Raw genomic sequence first — 19,980 nt, 5'->3', positions numbered from 1 at the left:
CAAATTTTAGATATGCTTGGTATTTTGTAATTTTTATTTTGTTTCTGTGACAATATATAGATTTTCACTGTGTGCATGCACAATCGTACATACATGCAGACACACAGAAGGCAAAAGCATTCTTAGAAAAAATATAGAAGACTGTTTCAAAAGTTTTACAAAATGCCCGAATGTTTGTATCCCAGTACCTTATAGTTAACTCTTTTGCATCTGAACAGCTATGTGCCGTTTAGGAAGTTTCCTATATGTATGTGCCATTGACTGTAAACAACATGTGGGTATTGGCATGAATCTCTTTTTCTGTACTTTAGAGACTTTTGCTGAAATTCAAATATTGAAGCATGCCATAGAAATTTTATTATAATTTCTAGCTTCACTATTTAGAAGAATAGAGTCTAACTAGATGCAGAATTATATTTTTTTATATAAGGGAAAATAGTGTTTCATTCACATTCCATGATCATGATTAAAAAAGATATATTTATCCTTGAGGATTTTTAAACATCTTCAGTTTTACATATTTCTTGCCCTTTAACTGATACTTATTTGGCTTCACAATTTAGTTGACCCAACTCCATGTGGAAGACGCATACCAAAAAGTCAAGTTCATAAAGTTAATCTCTGTCTTGCCCATAGAATGATTTGGCCCCTTTTATTTTACTTTGGTCTAATCCCATGTGATCCAATTCAACAGCAATTTATGGAATGCCTTCCATTTCTAGGCTTTTTAAAAATCTTTGGTACACAAATATGAGCTCATAGTTTGCTTTGAGAATCAGATGCACAATCAAGCACTATTCTCTCTTAACTAATGCTTTTGATTAATCACAAAAGAGTTATTATTTTTAAAGATCTGCTGTTAAATAAATAAATATCAATTCTCTTTGTCTTTCTCACAGTAATACCGTTATTAAATATTTGTCATATTCTTAGTATTATATTACGACCTTGGAGGTATTTGATAAAGAGCTTACATGGGTTGTGTTCATTTACTTGTACTTTGAAAACAATACTTTTGGCTACTATAGGTGTGTTTATTTCCTGACCAACTGTGTAGATTCCATTGTAGTACAACATAGTGTCTCCATATAGTTGGCACTCAAAAATGTTTCTCTGGCTACATACAGCATATACTTTTAAAATTTAGAATTTTAAACATATTATTTTAACTTTTCATATTATAGATGGCAATTCGTATAAAATTGTGAATTTCTGCCAATCTTCCATTTATATTTTTTTAGTATTACTGAATTCTGCTTATTGTAAGTGGGAAACATGAAATTATAACATAATCAAATTCCATACGACAGAATGAGAGGAGATGTCCTCTTTTCCCATCCCCCCCAAAACATATTCATTAAATTTTTAAATTATATAACCCTGGATATGGTTCCTGAAAATTCTCAATTCTCTGTCCACTCTCTAAATTACAGAGCTCATATAGTATCTTTTCCATAAAATCACAAATATTTTTCACATACTAGATATTATTGGCTACCCCTGTTCTTAATGGTGCAATGGTAGGTCAACACTGAACTTATTTTAAGACCATCCAGCTTATCTCTGGCTAGTCACTTGAGATTAAATTGATACTACTTCATGTACAAGAATAGGCTTCAATTTTTATCCCATAAAACATCAAATCCTAGAAAATTCTTCCCTTAATCGCTGAGACTCATGACCGAACCCTGCACATTGGTTGATGATTTTATACATCAATTTGGAAATTTCATTTCACAAAACAGAACATTAAGTGTGTCCTATGTGTTCTTTGTATTGATCTAGATTTTAGGGACATCTGATTAGTTTCTTTTTTCATTCCTACTTTCCTTCATTGCAACTTTAAGTGTGCTGTATTAATTAACCTTTCTGTAAAATGTAATAATAGTACTTTTTAGGATAGTTATCTGAATAAATAAAGATAATGTTGAAATGTAAATGCATGAAGCCACTGAAATGTGTACTAATTTAATATAGAAATGAAAGGAAAAGAGTTGTTTTGAGATTTTAATCAATTTGTTATGGCTCTGATTTATTGATTTAGCTACTTTTTATTCCTAATGCAAAATGCAAATCATTTTGTTTTGTTTTGTTTTGTTTTGTTTTGTTTGCAAGATAAATTGTTTTGTTGAAAGTCCCCCTTCTGTATTGAAATTCAAACACTTACAGGCTAAGTCTGTGTAATGGCTTTGAAGAAGTGAATTCATCTTCCTTAGTTTTGTGACTGGGGAATTTTTTTTAGTGCCCCTAAAGAGTAATAAAAATCATGCAGAAGGTGCATAACAAATGTTGTTTGTTTATTTGTTATAACCTTTTTTTATTCTTAAAGTTTCTATTTTATTTTGCAGTTACTTGTGGCAGATTCCATTAACTATTGTGGTAGGAAATAGAAGCCATGTGTCTTCAGAAGCAATTATTTGGGTGTCTAACAAAACAGGTAAAATATATTTTTTCTCCTCAGGAACTATTTGGTTTCAGATAATTGTTTAACAACTTAACCTCTGGTTTCAGCTGTTGTAAAAATGTGAATAAAGACAAATTAAAAAGAAAATATAGAAGAATGATAATTACCTCTATAAAATTAAGTATAATATAGTATAGTTTGTACATAGTCTAATTTTAATCTGCCTATATAATTATTAAATTTATTTATGTCATTCAAAGTAAAGAGAAAATTTTAAACCAAGCATTTGTAGTACTAATTTTGGCTGTCTTAAACTGTATTATTTTATAATCCCAAATGTAATTACATTAGAATCATAACTCCCAATAGAACAGTATACCAAATAATGGAACACAGGACACATTTTAAATTCCATTTTTCTGCTATCTTGTCTTTACTGGCTCTTTAAAGAATGGGCAAAGTGATATACTCCGTAAAATCAGATAATTATAGGGACAGAGAGGAGGGGTCTTGATAGTTCATCAAAGTGTCCCCTAAACTAGGGTTAACTCTCAAGGAGCAGAGAAAGATGAGATTCTATTCTGTTTCTAAATATCTTCAAATAAGATAGTAACCTATTTCAATTCACTGCCAAAAAGCTATTTCTTGAATCCAATCTAAATCTTTCATGCTAGATGTGAAACAGGTCTCTTTAATTTCTGTTTTCTATTGAATTGAATAAAAAAGGCAATTATTATCTTTTATGCAACATTTCATTTAGATTTAAATGGTCAAGTATGTCCACACTTTGTTTTTCTTATTTCTTTGTGTTCTGCTAATTGATTTCATAACCACTGTATAAGGAGCCACAAATCTTTTTTTTTTTTTTTTGCAATAAGTGAGGTATAAATAAATACATAAATAAATAAAAAGTAAACATTGTTTCTGCCCCCTAAGTCTTGCTATTATAAGGGAGATGTGAGTGCTCAAAATCCATATATACAAGAAAAAGTTCTTACAGAAAAATCTAATCTACTTACCAGAAATGTAAATCCTTGTATTTCCAGTTGAATTTTTATTCAAATTTTCGTGCTATTATATTTTAACACATAATCACATATTATAATAATGTGTTTTTATTTATATATATCATGTATAAAAGATTCATAAGTAATATAGTGATGAATTGAAATGCTTACTTTAAAATTTGGTGTTTCTACTTTTAAATTGCTTATTCTATTCTATTCTCATTTCTTAGACTTAGCATTCATACCATGATTTTGAATTCACACTGTATTATTTATCATTTTACTTCTTTTTTACTTTCATGTGATTGTTTTATCTATCTACATAATTTGTGATGAAATGATGAGTGAAAACAGTGAGTCATTAACCTAACAATTTAACTGTTAGAATAAAGTCATCCCTACATAGGATTGCTAGGGACATGAAATAGAACAGTTTTCAGAAACCAAGTAAAACATTTCTCATTGGAAGGTCCAATGGAAATGGGACAATTGGAAGAGTGCAGAGATACTGATCAAATGTCAGGATCAGACCAAAACTTTTAGGCAGTGTTGGGATTCAGGGCAAGTCTGATTCTTCTTGGATACTTCCTCAAAGGTCCATTTCCCCTAACTCCCCAGTTATTTGCATGCCGTCATTCATGATAACCTCTGGTTTCGTACAGAGTACCCAGAATAGGGTCACAGCTTTTCTTGACTAATAACCACAGGTGTATTTGAGAAGTTGTTTCCACTTATAGTCTTTCATTATTAATCAGGAATAATAATAACATGATGTTTCAAAGTGTACATTTGCCTAAAATGTCACCTATATTAATCCACATGGCTGTTACACACACTATATAGTATGCGCAGTGCATAACTCTGGGAGATGATATTTACATTGACTCTCATACTGATGGCACACTTCCTCTCCCCAAAGTTGTACAGTATGCAATCTACAGAGTATAATGTGTCAGTTTTCATTAAATCACAGCAGAATCTTCAGGTTGATGAAACATTGTCCCAATTGAAATGCTCACGCCTTTGTGGGGAATGCCCATCCCAAGTAAATGTTCCTTGAAAACTTTATAAATCCATAAATCTGGAAGAAGCTTCCAAGCAGGACCTAAAAGAAAAACAACCATTCCGTTTTCCCTGTTGAGTCTCATTCTGACTATATTTGGTTTTGTCTTAAAGTCCTTTATTCTGATGACAAATAAAAACTGACACAATGTACAAATTGGGGGGGGGGGCAGATTGTTAACTCTTGTGTCCTTTTATATGTTATGACTTCTCTCTCTTGTTTTTCAAAATATAGTCAACTAGTATCAATAATAATGTTTTTCCATAAAAACATTAAAAAACTATTTTGGTCAATTCTTATCAAAATGCATCTTAAAAGTCCACCTTTTAATTATAACAATAAGATCAATGTTTTAATATTTTTCATTGTCAGTAACATAGATTTGATCTCAGGAGGTACTAAGGCACAGTCATTGGTAAATAATTAACGTATAAATTTGATTTGAAACATATATATTCTTGACACCTCAATTTTTTAAACCCTTTAGATGATTACCTAATTGATTCCAAGTTAAGGCATAGTTCATTTTAGCCTAAGAATAGTTTTAAAACCAATTTTTTAAATAATTGAAAGCAGGTAAAGGATTTATGTCTTTTGATTTTAATGTTGAAATACTGAGAATATAGACATTTATAAATGTAGCACCTTGGATATGGATTGACAATTAATATGTAATGGAAGGAAATAAATTTAATGCCAAATGTTAGAAAAGATTCAAAATAAAAGGGAAATTGATTCTGAAATTACAAGTAAATATTAAAAATAGTATAATGATGTAGTGTTTGCCTTAATCATTGGTTTATATAAGATTCGCAAGCCTTTAGAATGAGTTATTTTTATCCCCATTTTATATGAGGAAGTTAAGGCTTGAGAAATAATTTGCCCAAATTGTCTTAGGACCTTCGTTTTCTTTTCTAAATTATTGCCTCTAAACTACACACACACACACACACACACACACACACACACACACACACACACAGGATTTTAAAACACATAGATTGCTTAACTGATGTGCCAAATCCTCAACACATTGCCTTTGTGTTCACACACATGGTTCTTTATAGGTTCTACAGAGTATTTTCTAATTCGATTCTCACACAAGTCCAGTGAAAAAGACAGTATGTTTTGCTATACCTGAGTTTGTTTTACACTAATACCCTTGTTACTTTGGCTGACTTTTTCTTAGATTTAAATTCTGATTTTTCTGTAACCAGCCAAAACTGAGTAGAAAAGCTTAATCTTCCTCTTTTTATTCTGAACGTATAGAATATAAAAACAGAATACTATAAAATTTCAACTACTCTGTGCCTTGATATAATCTAAATTTTGTGCCATTTTGGATACATTCTAAATATAATTCTAGATTGTTATTACTAACATTCAAATATAATTTCCATACTTTTTATTTTGGTACTCATCACATACCATACACACCTCATTAGGCCATTGGGAAAGATCTCTTTAAAATTCATTGCTTGCCATTAGTTAATTTGAAGAACATTTTAAAGATATAATTAACTAGAATGAAAAAGACATTTAAAAATCTATTACAAAATCTTTCAGGGAATCATTTCTCCAAAGATTTCATTTATAAGAAAGGCATAAAAATATTCATGAACAGTAATAACCTTCAGGTTTTAGTTATCAATTTAATAATAGCATACGTAAAAACAATAGATGCTGCCTTTTTTATTCTCATCAGATGACATAAAAGGTGTAGGGATTGTTTTCCTATTTTAATTTGTCTCTCTTCTCCCTGTAAGTTGTTTATTCAATAAGCTTATTTACTTATAACTTATTCAATACGTTTATTTTTAAAAATTTTTAATTTTTTGTAGTTTCAAGTTTTTATTTAAATTCCAATTAGTTAACATATAGTGTAATATTAGTTTCAGGAGTAGAATTTAGTGATTCATGAGTTATATACAATACCCAGTGCTTATCAAAACATGTACCCTCCTAATACCCATTACCCATTTAGAGCCAAGCGTATCACATGAGATTAAATTCCGATCCAAAATGTGAACAAGAGGGGCGCCTGGGTGGCGCAGTCGGTTAAGCGTCCGACTTCAGCCAGGTCACGATCTTGCGGTCCGTGAGTCCGTGAGTTCGAGCCCCGCGTCAGGCTCTGGGCTGATGGCTCGGAGCCTGGAGCCTGTTTCCGATTCTGTGTCTCCCTCTCTCTCTGCCCCTCCCCCGCTCATGCTGTGTCTCTCTCTGTCCCAAAAATAAATAAAAAACGTTGAAAAAAAAAAAAATTTAAAAAAAAAAAAAAAGAAAAAAAAAACAAAATGTGAACAAGAGATAACTTTATAAAACAGATTTCATATCATAGGAATCCATAATTGATTCAGAATTGTCAAAACCTGAATTATGTATTCATGTATTAAATTTGATTATTTTTTAAACTTGTTTCTTTAATATTGTAATTTCTTCAAAAAGTAATGACTTTTTAGATGTTAATGATCAAATTTGCTCTTAACCCATGAATTTAATCACAATTTAAATATGTGTTGTTATACAATCCTAGTATTCTTTTTTTTTTTTTTTAATTTTTCTTAACGTTTATTTATTTTTGAGACAGAGAGAGACAGAGCATGAACGGGGGAGGGTCAGAGAGAGGGAGACACAGAATCTGAAACAGGCTCCAGGCTCTGAGCTGTCAGCACAGAGCCCGACACGGGGCTCGAACTCACGGACCGTGAGATCATGACCTGAGCCGAAGTCGGACGCTTAACCGACTGAGCCACCCAGGCGCCCCTACAATCCTAGTATTCTTGAAGACAGAGTTATGATTACTTAAGAGAAACAATATCCTCAGTATTTCAATCTTAATTTTTTTCACTGAATTCTGACATGATTAATTGAAATCTCTCTTCATAAGGTTAGGCCATATCTTTTGTTAATTATTTGTTTTTATTTTTATATCTGTAAAGTGGGGTGACATTCTGAAGCTTCATAGGAATTGTGTGGATAAGCATATTAAAGTTTTGAAAATATGCAAAAACAAAGTATCAGATGGTTGGGGAACTATTAATATTTTAGAGAAATAGCTGATAGATTAATTTTTTTAAAAATAGCATAAATTAAGCTGGGTAAAATTTCAAATTAAGGAAAATAGTTCCTTTTTGCATTGAGCCACAGAATTGGAAGAGACCTTAAATTCTATTACTTAGCTCTTAGGTTATTTTCAGTGGCCTGAGCTCAAACATTTATGTCTAGGAGAACTGGAACAAAAATCTAACTGTCTTGCTCCTGTTCTAATTCTTGTTTCCAATGCTATGTCCCTGCTTTTCAAATCAATATAAGAATGTGAAAAGTATATATCATATTACAGTAAAAGTGTTATACCATCTTGTATCCATAGAATATGATGTAGTAAAAAAGGACACCAAAGTCAGAAGACCTGAGATGGAGCATTTCCAGTTTTCTTGGACAATTCGATTAACCTGTCTGAGACTCATTTCTTTATCTGTTCCAACAGATGCTATTTATAAAAGTGGCAGGAAAGCTGAAGTGCTATTTGAAACATTAAATATTAGATTTTTCTATTCAATATACATTTTTTGGTTTTACTTTACATTTATAAAAATTGGCAGAACGTAGCATGCTTTAGATTAATGAGCCCACCCCATTCTAGACCTGAGCAATTAATAATCATTAACGTTCAGCCAATAATTTTGGGGTCACAACCTCTTCCTTTGTGGATTCTAGTTGAGAGAGAATATAAATTCAGTGTTTAAAAAAAAAAAGAAAGAAAAAGAAAACCTGTTTGTAGGCTGACGTGTAAAAACCTTGATAACAAAGTGAAAATCAGAAATTATGCATCTTACTCAGAACTGACACAAATGGTTTCTGGGATGCATTTTCTGGTTTGGAGTCACTGTGGAAATTAGATAGACCATTATGTGTGTGTGTGGGGTGTGTGTGTGTGTGTGTGTGTACGTACAAATTACAAATTTTAAGTAAACTTAATACATTATGTAACTTCTATGAAACATGAGTCCTGAGGACATCGACAAAATGATTAGAATTGTAAACTATGCTTCTGTGAAGTCAATAGAAGCTGACATCAAAGTGAACAGAGTTCACTATCTGTACCATATTTGAAGGAGTTAAATATTTAAGTTATAAGATTGTTTTCATGGGCTTCCCTTAATTGAATTAGCTGGGGAATATGAACAAGTTACCATTTTCCAAAGTGATTCCAATAAACAGAATTTATTATCTTTGTTCTAATTATGTATAGAAATATTAGATTCTTAAGCAAATGAGGTTCCTTTTCCCAACATTATTGATGATACTGGAAAGTCTGTTATTTATTTATTGGTACCTCCAAGAAAGCCCAAGAAAAAAGACAAGGAACAATAGTGACTTTAAAATAAATGAGCCCTGTTGTTTTAATCACTTTCTTACTGAATAAAATAAGTGGAATATGCACCTAAAGTGTTTTCTTTTATTCTAGTCACATATTTATATACAATCTACCTAGAAGCCACATGAGTACATTGGCAGATTTCTTGGTTACATTTATCTTGAGAAGAACACTGTGTATAGGTAATGGGGTTTTATCAAGAACAAAAATGTTAATTATAAGAAAACAATTAATTGAGGTAATAATGAGTAACCAACTAAAGGTTTTCTAGTAAATTCTAGATATAGTGATTAATTGATTAAAGAGTAGATTTCAATTAAGTATTTATGATGGTGTTCTCTTTTAATTATTGGTAATGTAGTATCTGCTATTTAGAAAATATGCTTCATATCATTTTAACCCATAATTTTAAAATCTCTTTTACCCCCCAAAATGCTGTTTTCAGAGCACCACAGAATAACTTTGGACAAAGGAAGCTGGTTGCTGGGGAACATCAATCAAACTGGCTATTTTAGAGTCAACTATGATTTAAGGAATTGGAGATTATTAATTGATCAATTAATCAGGAACCATGAGGTAAACTGGATTTATTCATCAAAGATCTGTTTTGATATGTGAACACCTGCTGTTTTAATTCTAAGTGATTCCCTTTTTTTTTTTTTTCCTTTTCTGGTTGACCTCCTAGGTTCTCTCTGTCAGTAACAGAGCAGGTTTGATCGACGATGCCTTCAGCCTAGCCAGGTATGTTTTCCAGTGGATCTTCACAATAAAGTTAATGCTCATAAGACTTCCTCTAGTAAGCTAAATGCGATAGGTTTTGATAAGAAACCTTTTAAGAACAATTTCTATCTCCCATTTTTGTATTTGGATATGAATTATATTCAGGGTCCCAAACTTTTGATCAATAGTAGCCATAGGGTATTTCTGAGTCAGGAGAAGCTTGATCAATTTTCACTGTAAGTTCAATTTAACACTAGAGATTAATAATCCCTTCCCAATTTCATTAATGAACTCTACAAAATGACCATTGTGCCATATTTAATTTTTGATGGAAAATACCTTCAAGCATCAGCAATTTTTTTCCTAACATATACTCATATATCTTTTTTTAATGTTTTTTGAATGTGATTCATTATGAAAGCTTGTGCTATAAGACAGAAATAAATATTCCACAGAGTAAAGCTGTTCTGGACAAAATGTATATCAATCTTATAGCAGAAGCCTTTAGTTGTACTAGTTATAGTAATATTTACATTAGTGTCATAATTAGATTTATAATGTTAAAATGAGTTATTCCTTCAAATAGTCATTAAATACTTATTTACTTAAAATAATGTTGATTATAAACCCAAGCTATACTCAATGTTGAAATTAAATAGGAAAATAAACTCAGTCCTTTTAATATTTGAATTGTTTCACATCCAAGTACAGTTTTAATTTTAATAATCTGATATTATTGGGCAAAAAATGAGAAATAATAGTGCTAGAAGAAGGCCCACCAAGATAGCAATGGGTGGAGATAGGGATTGAGATGTAGCTTTTACTCTACAGTAAGATATTAAGACTTCAAATAAAGTATTGAGTATGACATAAAGATTATTTTGACATAGAAGTTTAAATATTTTCTTTCTTGACATTTATTTACTCATTTTGAGAGAGAGAGAGTTTGAGCACACACACCTGAATTGGATAGGGGGAGAGAGAGAGAGAGGGAGAGAGAGAATCCCAAGCAAGCTCCACGCTGTCAGCTCAGAGCCTGACATGGGGCCTGATGTCATGAGCTGAAATCAAGAGTTGGATGCTTAGCCAACTGAGCCACCCAGGTGCCCCAACATAAAGTTTAAAAAGGGCAGAAAAACAATAAGAGAGAGTACTTAATGTAACCTTGCATTGAGAGAGAAGCAGGAAACAGAATTATGTTAAGAACACCACAAGGAAGGGTTTGGGAACAAGAAGAGAACTAATCCCACCTAATTAACACTTAATTAAGCACTTAATTTTTAAGTGTTTTAAGCTAATTAAACACTTAAAAGGTTCCAGACACTGTTCTACATACAGCAATTTGTTTAATTCTCACAACAACCTTGTGAGATATGTAGATATGTATTATTATTATTAATTATTAATTATTATTAGTCTCATTTTATAGGTACGGAAACTGAGGCTTAGCGAGGTTAAGTAACTTGCCTAAAGTCACACAACTAGTAATTGACAGGACCAGGGTTTTGTCTGTGTAGTCTGGCTGCGGAGCCCAATGCATGCATGCATATATATACATAATATCAGCAGTAATAGTATTTATTATAATGAAAAATCCAAGCAATATAGAAAGACTGATGGTGTGTGAAATGGTAGTTCATGTGAATTCTTACAGGTTTGAAATGATGGTGAGGAAGCAAATATGTAATGATGTCCTTAAGATGGAGGGCAGATGAAAATGTAAAGGAAGGGATCTTTGACTTAGCTGCATTAAATTATTTTTTAATGAAATTCTTTATTTGATTTGGGTGGATGAATTATTTTTTTTTTCAAAAATTAAATTCCTTGTTGACTAAGATAGAACATTGCTTTCAATTCCAATTTTGGAAGTCTTAAATGTTTGAAGTAAATAATTTCATTATCATTTATACACATTCACCAGGAAAATATTCAATTCCCATTGAATATATATTAAAATTTGTTTTATTGATAATGAGATAATTTCCCTGTTGATATGCAAGTGAATAAATATAAAATCAGATTTCTACAGGCAAATGCCCAGCACTTACTTGGAGTTAAAGGTTATCTTATTTCACTGTTTTCTAGTAAACTTTCATAGTTTTGCTACCAATCTGTATCAACCTTCTTTCAGTTTTCTAAGCATAGCATGCTGTCTTTGGCTTCTTTAAAGATAACAAACAGAAGAGTAACAAATATTTACTAAACATATGTTCCAGGTACTATATGGAGGCTTTTATGAATGACGTTGTTCAATCTTCTCAGTAAACCCTTGGAATGGATGTAGGTTATTATAGCCATGTTATAGCTGAGATGTAGAGGTGAAGAGGAGTTAAGTCACTTAGCTAAAGGTTGCACAGCTTTTAAGTGAGGGGTGGAGGTGAGAATCAATAGCAAACACTGGCACAGCAGAGCCCATGATCTCATGTCAGAGTGACTGCCCATTATGTGAAATTCCTTCCCACTCTCGTGCCCTATTATCTGTTGGGAGTATTACTATTAACTAAAAAAAAAAAAAAAAAAAAAAAAAAGGGAAAGTGACATCCTGCGGACCTGTATTGTAGAAATTGTCACATTGTGGTTCAAGCCCTTTCTGGGCCCCTGATGATTATGGCATAACTTTGAAGATAGGGCTTTGTCTTATCCTTATATTCCTACTGCTCAACTTTGTCTTTAGTACAAGACTATGCTGGCATATATTTGTTGCATGAATTGGTAATTAATTATTAATTATTCAAACTGTCAGCTTTTATGCCTACTATTATTTTGTGCAATTAGGTAAACATATTCTTAGGTACTCTTTTTATAGTTGTTTTTTAAATCTATAAAAACCACATGAATGCATTGTAACTGTACAAGATTAAAACAAAAGAGTGATGCAATGTGAAAATTTTCTTTTACTCTGTTTCATACCTTCCCATCATGTTTACCCTCCTCACAGATAAAATTATTAATATTTGGTGTGTATCAACCCAGCCATTTTTTTCTTTGCATTTTCATACAGTTTGATTTTTTTTTTTTATGTGAACAGAAAGAAATGCATTCCATTCTCTGACTCATTTATAGGAATTAGTCTGGGAGCTTTATTGCGTTGTTTCCATTTTTTCCAGTATTAAAATCAAGACTGCCATGAGTATCCTTGAACAGTCTTCTGTTGTGTGCATATGTGCATTTTTATAGGATAGATACCTACAAGTGAAATTTTTGGTTCAAAAAATTTAAAAGCTTTGATAAATACTACAAAATGTATTCCAAAAGCTTTACCATTTTAATCCTCCATCCACCATGTATAGAGGATCCCGTCCCCTCAAATTTTCCATAATGAATAATAAACATCTGTAAAATTTTTGACAAGCTGGTAGCAAATTGAGTTGCTACAGTACTAGTTAAATTAACTTGTCCACCTTTTCATACACATTTGGTACTTGTATTTTTTTTTTTCTTCTGTGAATTCCTTCTATGTTTTCCTATTTATTTTAGATGTATTAGGATATTAATCCTTTTTGTAGTGTACATTTTTATAGTATTTTCTCTTAATACTATGTCAATTTTCTTTTTTACTTTGTGATATATTTCATCATTCAAAGACTTTTAATTTGTATGTCTTGTCATTCTTTTTATAAGTTCCTAGTTCTCTGGTCCTGTCTCACTTAGAAGGACTTCTCTGAATATTATGAAAATATTGTACTTTTTAAACACTATTTTTTTTTTTTTTTACATCTAACTACTCAACCCTTCCTCATCTAGTTAATTTTTGGGTATAGAATGGAGTAGAGGTCTAATTTTCTTTACTTTAAAACATTTTTAACCAATTATTTCCATATTATTTTAAAAGGCTCCCTTATTCATACATTTGAGTTGATATGTTTTATCTTAATGCAAATGGTCATATTTTAGGGAATTAATTCGGTTCTGTTTAATTGGTTTTTTGTTCCTTTATGAGCTCATACCATATTGTTCTAAACAGTTTACTTACCTTTATAGTATGTTGTGCTTGAAAAAGTTTTCTCTCATTCTTGTTCAAAATTTTACATATTTTCTCTTCAGTATAAATTTTGGAATCAGTCCGACAAAGCCCATTTAAAAATCCTGCTGTAGTTATGACTTGATATGCATGGGATTTACAAATTAATTTCTAAAGAATTAACATCATTCCAAATGTAAGTTTTCAGTATCAAGACATGTTACTTCTCCCCATTTATTCAGGTCCCTAAGTCAAGCTTTATGATTTCATGTACATAAATTCTGGTAATGTCATATTATTTCCTCATTTTTGTTGTTGTTTTAAAATTTTTTAAAGTTTTTATTTATTTATTTTTGAGAGAGAGACAGAAAGAGAGCAGGGGAGCGGCAGAAAGAGAGGGACAGAGAGAATCCCAAGCAGGCTCTGCACTGTCAGCCCAGAGCCCGAGGCAGGGCTTGAACTAAAAAATCATGAGATCATGAACTCAGTCAAAACCAAGAGCTGGTTTCTTAACTGCCTCAGCCACCCGGGTGCTCTGATTTCCTTGTTTTTTGTTTGTTTGTTTGTTTGTTGTTTTTTAATTTTTTTTTTATGGCATGCGCTTCTATAGAAAATGGTGCTGCTTCTGCACATACGTATTCTGATTTTTATTGCTTGTGTATAAGGAATCAATGAATTGCCTTGCAAATGTCATTGTGTTATAGCTTGAACTTTGAAATTAGTGACTAAAATGTCTAGATTTTTGTTTGTTTTTGGTTTTGGTTTTGATAAAGCATTGTTAGATTGGGTGACACAAAATGAACAACATGCATTTCTCATTTTCAGTGAATTCACAGTCTAGCCGTGATGATACACAGTAGATAATTAATCATATTCAGTACATAAGTGCTATGAATAAAATATTATGAAAGCGTTGGGAGGTAAAGAATTAATGAGGCCGAGGAAGATTATGGAGGACATCATATGGGAAATAACATTAGAAGACTGAGTTTACTATGAAAATCCATGAAAGGTTTAAAAGTAGGAAATGAGAGCAGGAAGAATGTGGACTGGAGGGCGGATTTCTGCAGAAGAACTGTTACAACAGTCATGACTTGTGCTGCAGCCTGAGCAAAGCAGAGATAAAGGCAGAATGGAATTGGCAGCCAGATAAGGTAGAACTCTTACTGAAGACATTTATTAGTGTAATATGTGATAGAAACTGAAAATTTAGAAGATTTGCAACGCGAAGTATAATGACCACTGGATTTGAATATTTAAAGCTGTTAATACGCTCTCAGTACAATTTTAAATTAAAAGGGTGTACCACTGGATTATGGACTTACGTGGTATTTTGTTTGAAACTATTCAAAATACATAGAAATTGTTTGGAAAATTTGTTCATATTCAGAAGAGTTCCAGAAATAAATTGCCATCATCATCATCATCATCATCATCATCATCATCATCATCAACTTTGCCCTGGACAGTTACTGCACTGATTTATTTATTTAGTGACCAGTTTCCTGGGGAAATTCAATCATGCAGAACCCATGCCAGTTTATTGCGTTATTAATATTACAACTTTTTGGGGGGCTGCATAGCATATTTTAAAATTTTCTACTATAGGCTATTTGATTAAGGATCCAATCACTTAAAGAGCCTTAACAAGGGCACATTATTACAACTTAGTTTGCAAACCTTGTTAAGGAATAAGATAGCAGTCATTTCTTTTAAAGTATTAGTGTTATATTAATAGCAAATATAAGGGCCTGTATCTGGAGATGATGAATGTCACACTTAGAAGTGCTCTAAGTATTGGTGAGCAGTCATGTGTAGTGCTTAATATGTGTTTGATGCATATATAAGTTAAAAAAATTAATGCATACATTTCTATCCACTTGTTTCAGAATTTATAAATCTGAGACATGTTAGGAAAACTGGAAATTCAGTACATGAGCCAGTGAAAATATAATGGCTCATGAAGAAGCAAATTATGAGAACATCCCAAACCTACTCTTACATGTTGTTTTTATTTCTGAGCCCTAGTTCCAGGACTTGTAACAACATTGTTAAAATCACCTAAGCAATGTTTGCAAACTGAATGGTTGTAATCTGCTCCTCATGGAACTTCTTTCATCATGGCTCTTATTAGAAATTCTTCTATGTCTTCTGGATGGCCCTCCTCTACCTTGTTTAAAGTTACTCTTGCAAAACACCATTGATCATTTCTTCACTCAACACAGAAAATAGTAGCATGATATGCCTGAAAAGCAACTCCATCCTGATTGGACTAGATGAAGAGCAGCTTTTCACACTTTGATTGTTTAAAGATAACATGCTGGTCTTTCGTAGATAAAATTGAGAAGGAAAGACTTAGACGTCCTTTGTGAGAAATAGGTGGCAGGCTGGACTTTTCGTCCTGATTCCCCACTGTGTTAGATAACAGGACGGCCTCGCTTTTGCTGAACATTGCTGTGCAAAACCTGGTTAAGGATCCTGGGTCCTTCCAATACTGTCTTCTGCTTTATAAATTCTGATTTTATGAAGAATGTTTAGTTTTGGAATTCTTTATTCCATCCCTACCCTTTCCCTTTTTTAAAGTACTGTAAAATCTCAGCATAAACATTTTTCTTTCTTGTGTTTTATCATGGAATCATGAGAGTTATTAATAATAATAGAATACTGATTAAAGTGTATTTTATATTATACTCACTGAGCAAGGAGAGAAGGATGATTCTTTAGTTGTTTGTATTAGGCTCATTTGGGAGAAGTATCCATGTATGATTATATTCTTATTTATCTTCTGTTAAGCCACCAGAATGTGTGTGCAAGAGGATTCCAATTAAATATTTATGAAATTCTGAAAGTGATAAAATTGTTTATTGCAAAATAAGATTTATTGTTGGCTTTATGCTTCCAATCTTCTGCCATTGACCAAAAGCGTTTCAAATTAGCTTATAGTTATCTTCTCAGCCTTTCTAACCAGTGCAGATCTTTCCACACTATGAGTAGTGACTCACAATGAGTCTGTTTAAGAGCTTCGTGGCCATGCCTGCAAAATCACAAAATCCTTCACATCTCCGAGGCTGAGGATTCTAATTATCTATTTGTCATCATCAGCTAATGCTCCTCTTGAGATACACACACACACACACAAAATCACCTTGGACCCTTCTCATTTTACACCTTTCTGCATGCAATTATTTTAAAATTCATATCCGGAAGACCTCTAAATTAGTCATCATTTATGCAATGCTTTGCCACAGATAAATGTTAAAAATACTTTGAGAGCATTTTCAGAACATTTTACTATAATGAGCTCAGAATCTTCAGCTTTGTTCTGATGATAACCCAGTAAATGCCTGAAGTATATTCCTGAATATTCAAGGTAGATTGTTCTTACAGGCACACCCTGGTTTGCTCAAGGTTAAAAGTAAGGTAACACATTCTGTTGAGCTATATTTAGAAATCAGTTGAAGGTGGAGTCACAGATGTTGTCCTTAGGATAAGGACTTAGGGGGAGCTATCATATGAGGTACTTCTGAGAAGTATAAACCTTCTGAAGATTAAAGGGCAAGCTTGTGACTCTTGAGGAGGCAAACTTTCTTGGAAACTTTTCAATTGTACTGTGTTAAATCAAAGGCAGACTTGCAACCTTTCACCACCAAATTTTCGTTTCACCTCCATAGGCAAAAACGTTTTAATATTAGTGCCTAATGTCTGAGATTGTTGAGTAGAGCATAAGAGAAATTTTGACATCATTCTTTAGGTTTGCTCCATTTTCATGGCAAGCAGGCTGTACTCGTGAGTCACAAAACTATGGGTGATATTTGTAGTTTATATGGATTTCCATTGTTTTAAAGAATAAAGAGTCTAAATTGCCACATGCAAGTACGAATTTGTTTGAATAGGTGTATATACTTATGATCTTTAGTATCTCACACATTAAAAATAATTTTTATAATTCTCACCATAGTTAGTAGCATTGTCATATTTAACACCAATTGTGATTCTTCTATTTCTCTAAGAATTTTGAAACCGAAGCCTGAGATTTCATAAGAATTTGCTGTAGGCTTTCTGACCTTCCTAAGAATTATAAATACTTGCCTTGTCACAAATAATTTACTTAGGCAGAGGTCCCTCCAAAATGTCCATTTGAGTCACCAACTTCCCTCGAATAGTTATTTGTAAGGCATACTTTTGACATAAAGGCCTAAATATTCCTCTGATCTGGGATTCTTGAACTGAGATAGTTTTATCTTAGTGTTTCTCCTTTCTTGAGTTTGAGTTATCCCTTCTGCTGCTTGCTGCAAATCTTTTGCATATTCAAGTACAGCACTCCTTTGAGCATGCTCTGAAAAGCCACCTGCATCAGAATCACCTGAAATGTTTTATTAAAAATTGCATGTTCCCCAGACTGCCTAGAAAACTACATTTCTATGAAGCACTGCCTGTAATTCCAACACATACAACAATGTGAAAACCACTGCTTTTGAGTCCCAGAGGGTACTTATGGCATCAGGTTAGACAGGCAGTTGCTTCTTTGAGGCCAAGAAGTCTCAGAGTAGGCATCCTTAACAGCAGGCAGCATGGTTTTGTTCGGATTCTAGAGTCCTGAGATGACCATTCAACAACCAGGGCATCGGAGACTTAGTTATAAGTATTCAAAAATCCTTTTTTATTCTTACTATTAAATATGTTACTATTTCAGATATTCCGTCTGACAGCTGTAAACACAACTCATAATTTGGATGTCACTCATAATCTGGGTGTCTCAGAAGTTTTTCCAAGCGTGGAAAAGTACTGGAGGGTTCTCATATAATTAGGAGATACCTTTATGTTCACATGAGCTTACTGGCACATATCAGTCATGCATATGCATATTGAGCTCTAATGTATTCAGTAGTTTTCCCTGGTGAAAGGCATGGCAGAATTTTCTTGCATACTAATCCAGCATCTAGACCGGGAATAATCTGCAAATCTGTTGATAGTGCGGGTAAACAAGAACAATAGAGCTACCTACAACAAGCGTTAACTGAGAGAAAAGGGTATCTTTAGGTTTTGTGGTTATTCTGTGATGTTCTTTGAGGGAATCGGGTACCTAGAAAGACGAAGGAAAGGAAAAGAAAAGTAAATAGGTTCCTTCAGCAAGGAGTATGTGATAAGAAAGAAGAAAATGAGAATTTTGAGGTAGACTCAGTTTGTCAAAAGATTAATCCTTCTGGCATTTGTTTTGTTAATATAAAGGCCTAATTTTAACAAAGATGCATACTCTGGCTCTCAAAAACCTCCTTTCGTTTTTATTATGATAAATTATAAAGAAGTCTTTAAAATGAGGACTGTATGAATATAGGTATTAATAGTGGTTTTATTTTAGAGTAATTACTTACTGCTTAAAGTTATCTTGTCATGATACTTTCTCACCTGAGAACAGAGATTCAAAGGGGCCTGATAATCATCTTTCTTAACAAACATGCTAATCAGTGATTGCTAAAGTAAGAGCTGCTTCTGTGTTTCTCCCAGAACTCAAACAGTCTATTTTTGAGATCAACAGTTATTTACCTAAATAGCAGTGTGCCCTTGGTAAGGAAACCAGGATGAATAGAAAATATGTATTTCACAGTAGTTCCTACTTGCCATGAAAATATAGAAGATTCCATCTTTATATTTGAGGAGGCAATAATTTGGGGAAGAGGGGAAAGGAAAAGAAATTTAGTTCTAACATATTGTGCAATGTAGGTGAGTGATTCAGATGAACACATACTCTTGCTTATGAGGCAAATCTTTAAAGCCTTTGGGAGATGATTTGAAATACATGATGTTCTCCTTTAATTGCATGCAATTTGAACTATTCTGTGTGGGATGCTTCAAATGCCCTTACGTGGAATGAAGTACCAGTGAAGAGGCCTTCACTATTTTGGATGTAAGAAAACATCAGATTAGGAAAACCTGGCTTGTTACAGCTGTGCCAGAGCCTTCTTTAATGTTTGTTATTTAAAGATGTGAACTCAGGCCAACTTGGAAGCTAAAAAGCAGTTCTGGGACCTGTGGAGTCAGACCACATTTGAGTCTCCGATTGGGTTCTCCCTTCCTAAACTAGGAATGGCCTGGAGTGTGGTTGATTCAAGCCTCTAACGGGAGGTAGGCAGAGGTTTCTGGTTGCTTAGCTGCTTTACCTAATTAGGATAAGGATTAAACAGAAGTTCAGTATCAACCCTCCAGGTCACCAGGTGGTTATGCTAACTGATAGGAGTGAAAAGAAAGTTTGTAATAAGAAAATGTTAGTCTAGCAGTCTATATATGACAAATTCAAGTAAAACTAATAGGCCCTGAAGAGAATAATGATTATCAGAGAGCTTTATGTGGATGCTAACTTAAAAACACTCTAAATTAGTTAAGAGTCCTTGGGAATGCTATCAGAAATGCCAAAATAGAAAGAACTTCAGGTGGAAATTAGTTGGTTTT

The 19,980-nt window shown here is 32.8% G+C and overlaps 1 protein-coding gene across 1 annotated transcript in view; it reads left to right on the top strand.

Annotated features, from left to right (window-relative positions):
• TRHDE (thyrotropin releasing hormone degrading enzyme) overlaps positions 1–19,980 on the top strand; it is a 392,491-nt gene that overhangs the window by 299,048 nt on the left and 73,463 nt on the right. Inside the window, exons 10-12 of the mRNA XM_019455116.2 lie at positions 2,349–2,437; positions 9,298–9,428; positions 9,538–9,593. Coding sequence (XP_019310661.2) covers positions 2,349–2,437; positions 9,298–9,428; positions 9,538–9,593 — 276 coding nt within the window. The remainder of the gene's footprint in view (positions 1–2,348; positions 2,438–9,297; positions 9,429–9,537; positions 9,594–19,980) is intronic.

The sequence above is a fragment of the Panthera pardus genome, unplaced genomic scaffold (genome assembly GCF_024362965.1).
Source record: "Panthera pardus isolate Hobbes unplaced genomic scaffold, ASM2436296v1 HiC_scaffold_6, whole genome shotgun sequence".
Lineage (NCBI taxonomy): Eukaryota > Metazoa > Chordata > Mammalia > Carnivora > Felidae > Panthera > Panthera pardus.
This window is presented reverse-complemented; position numbering and strand designations above follow the sequence as displayed.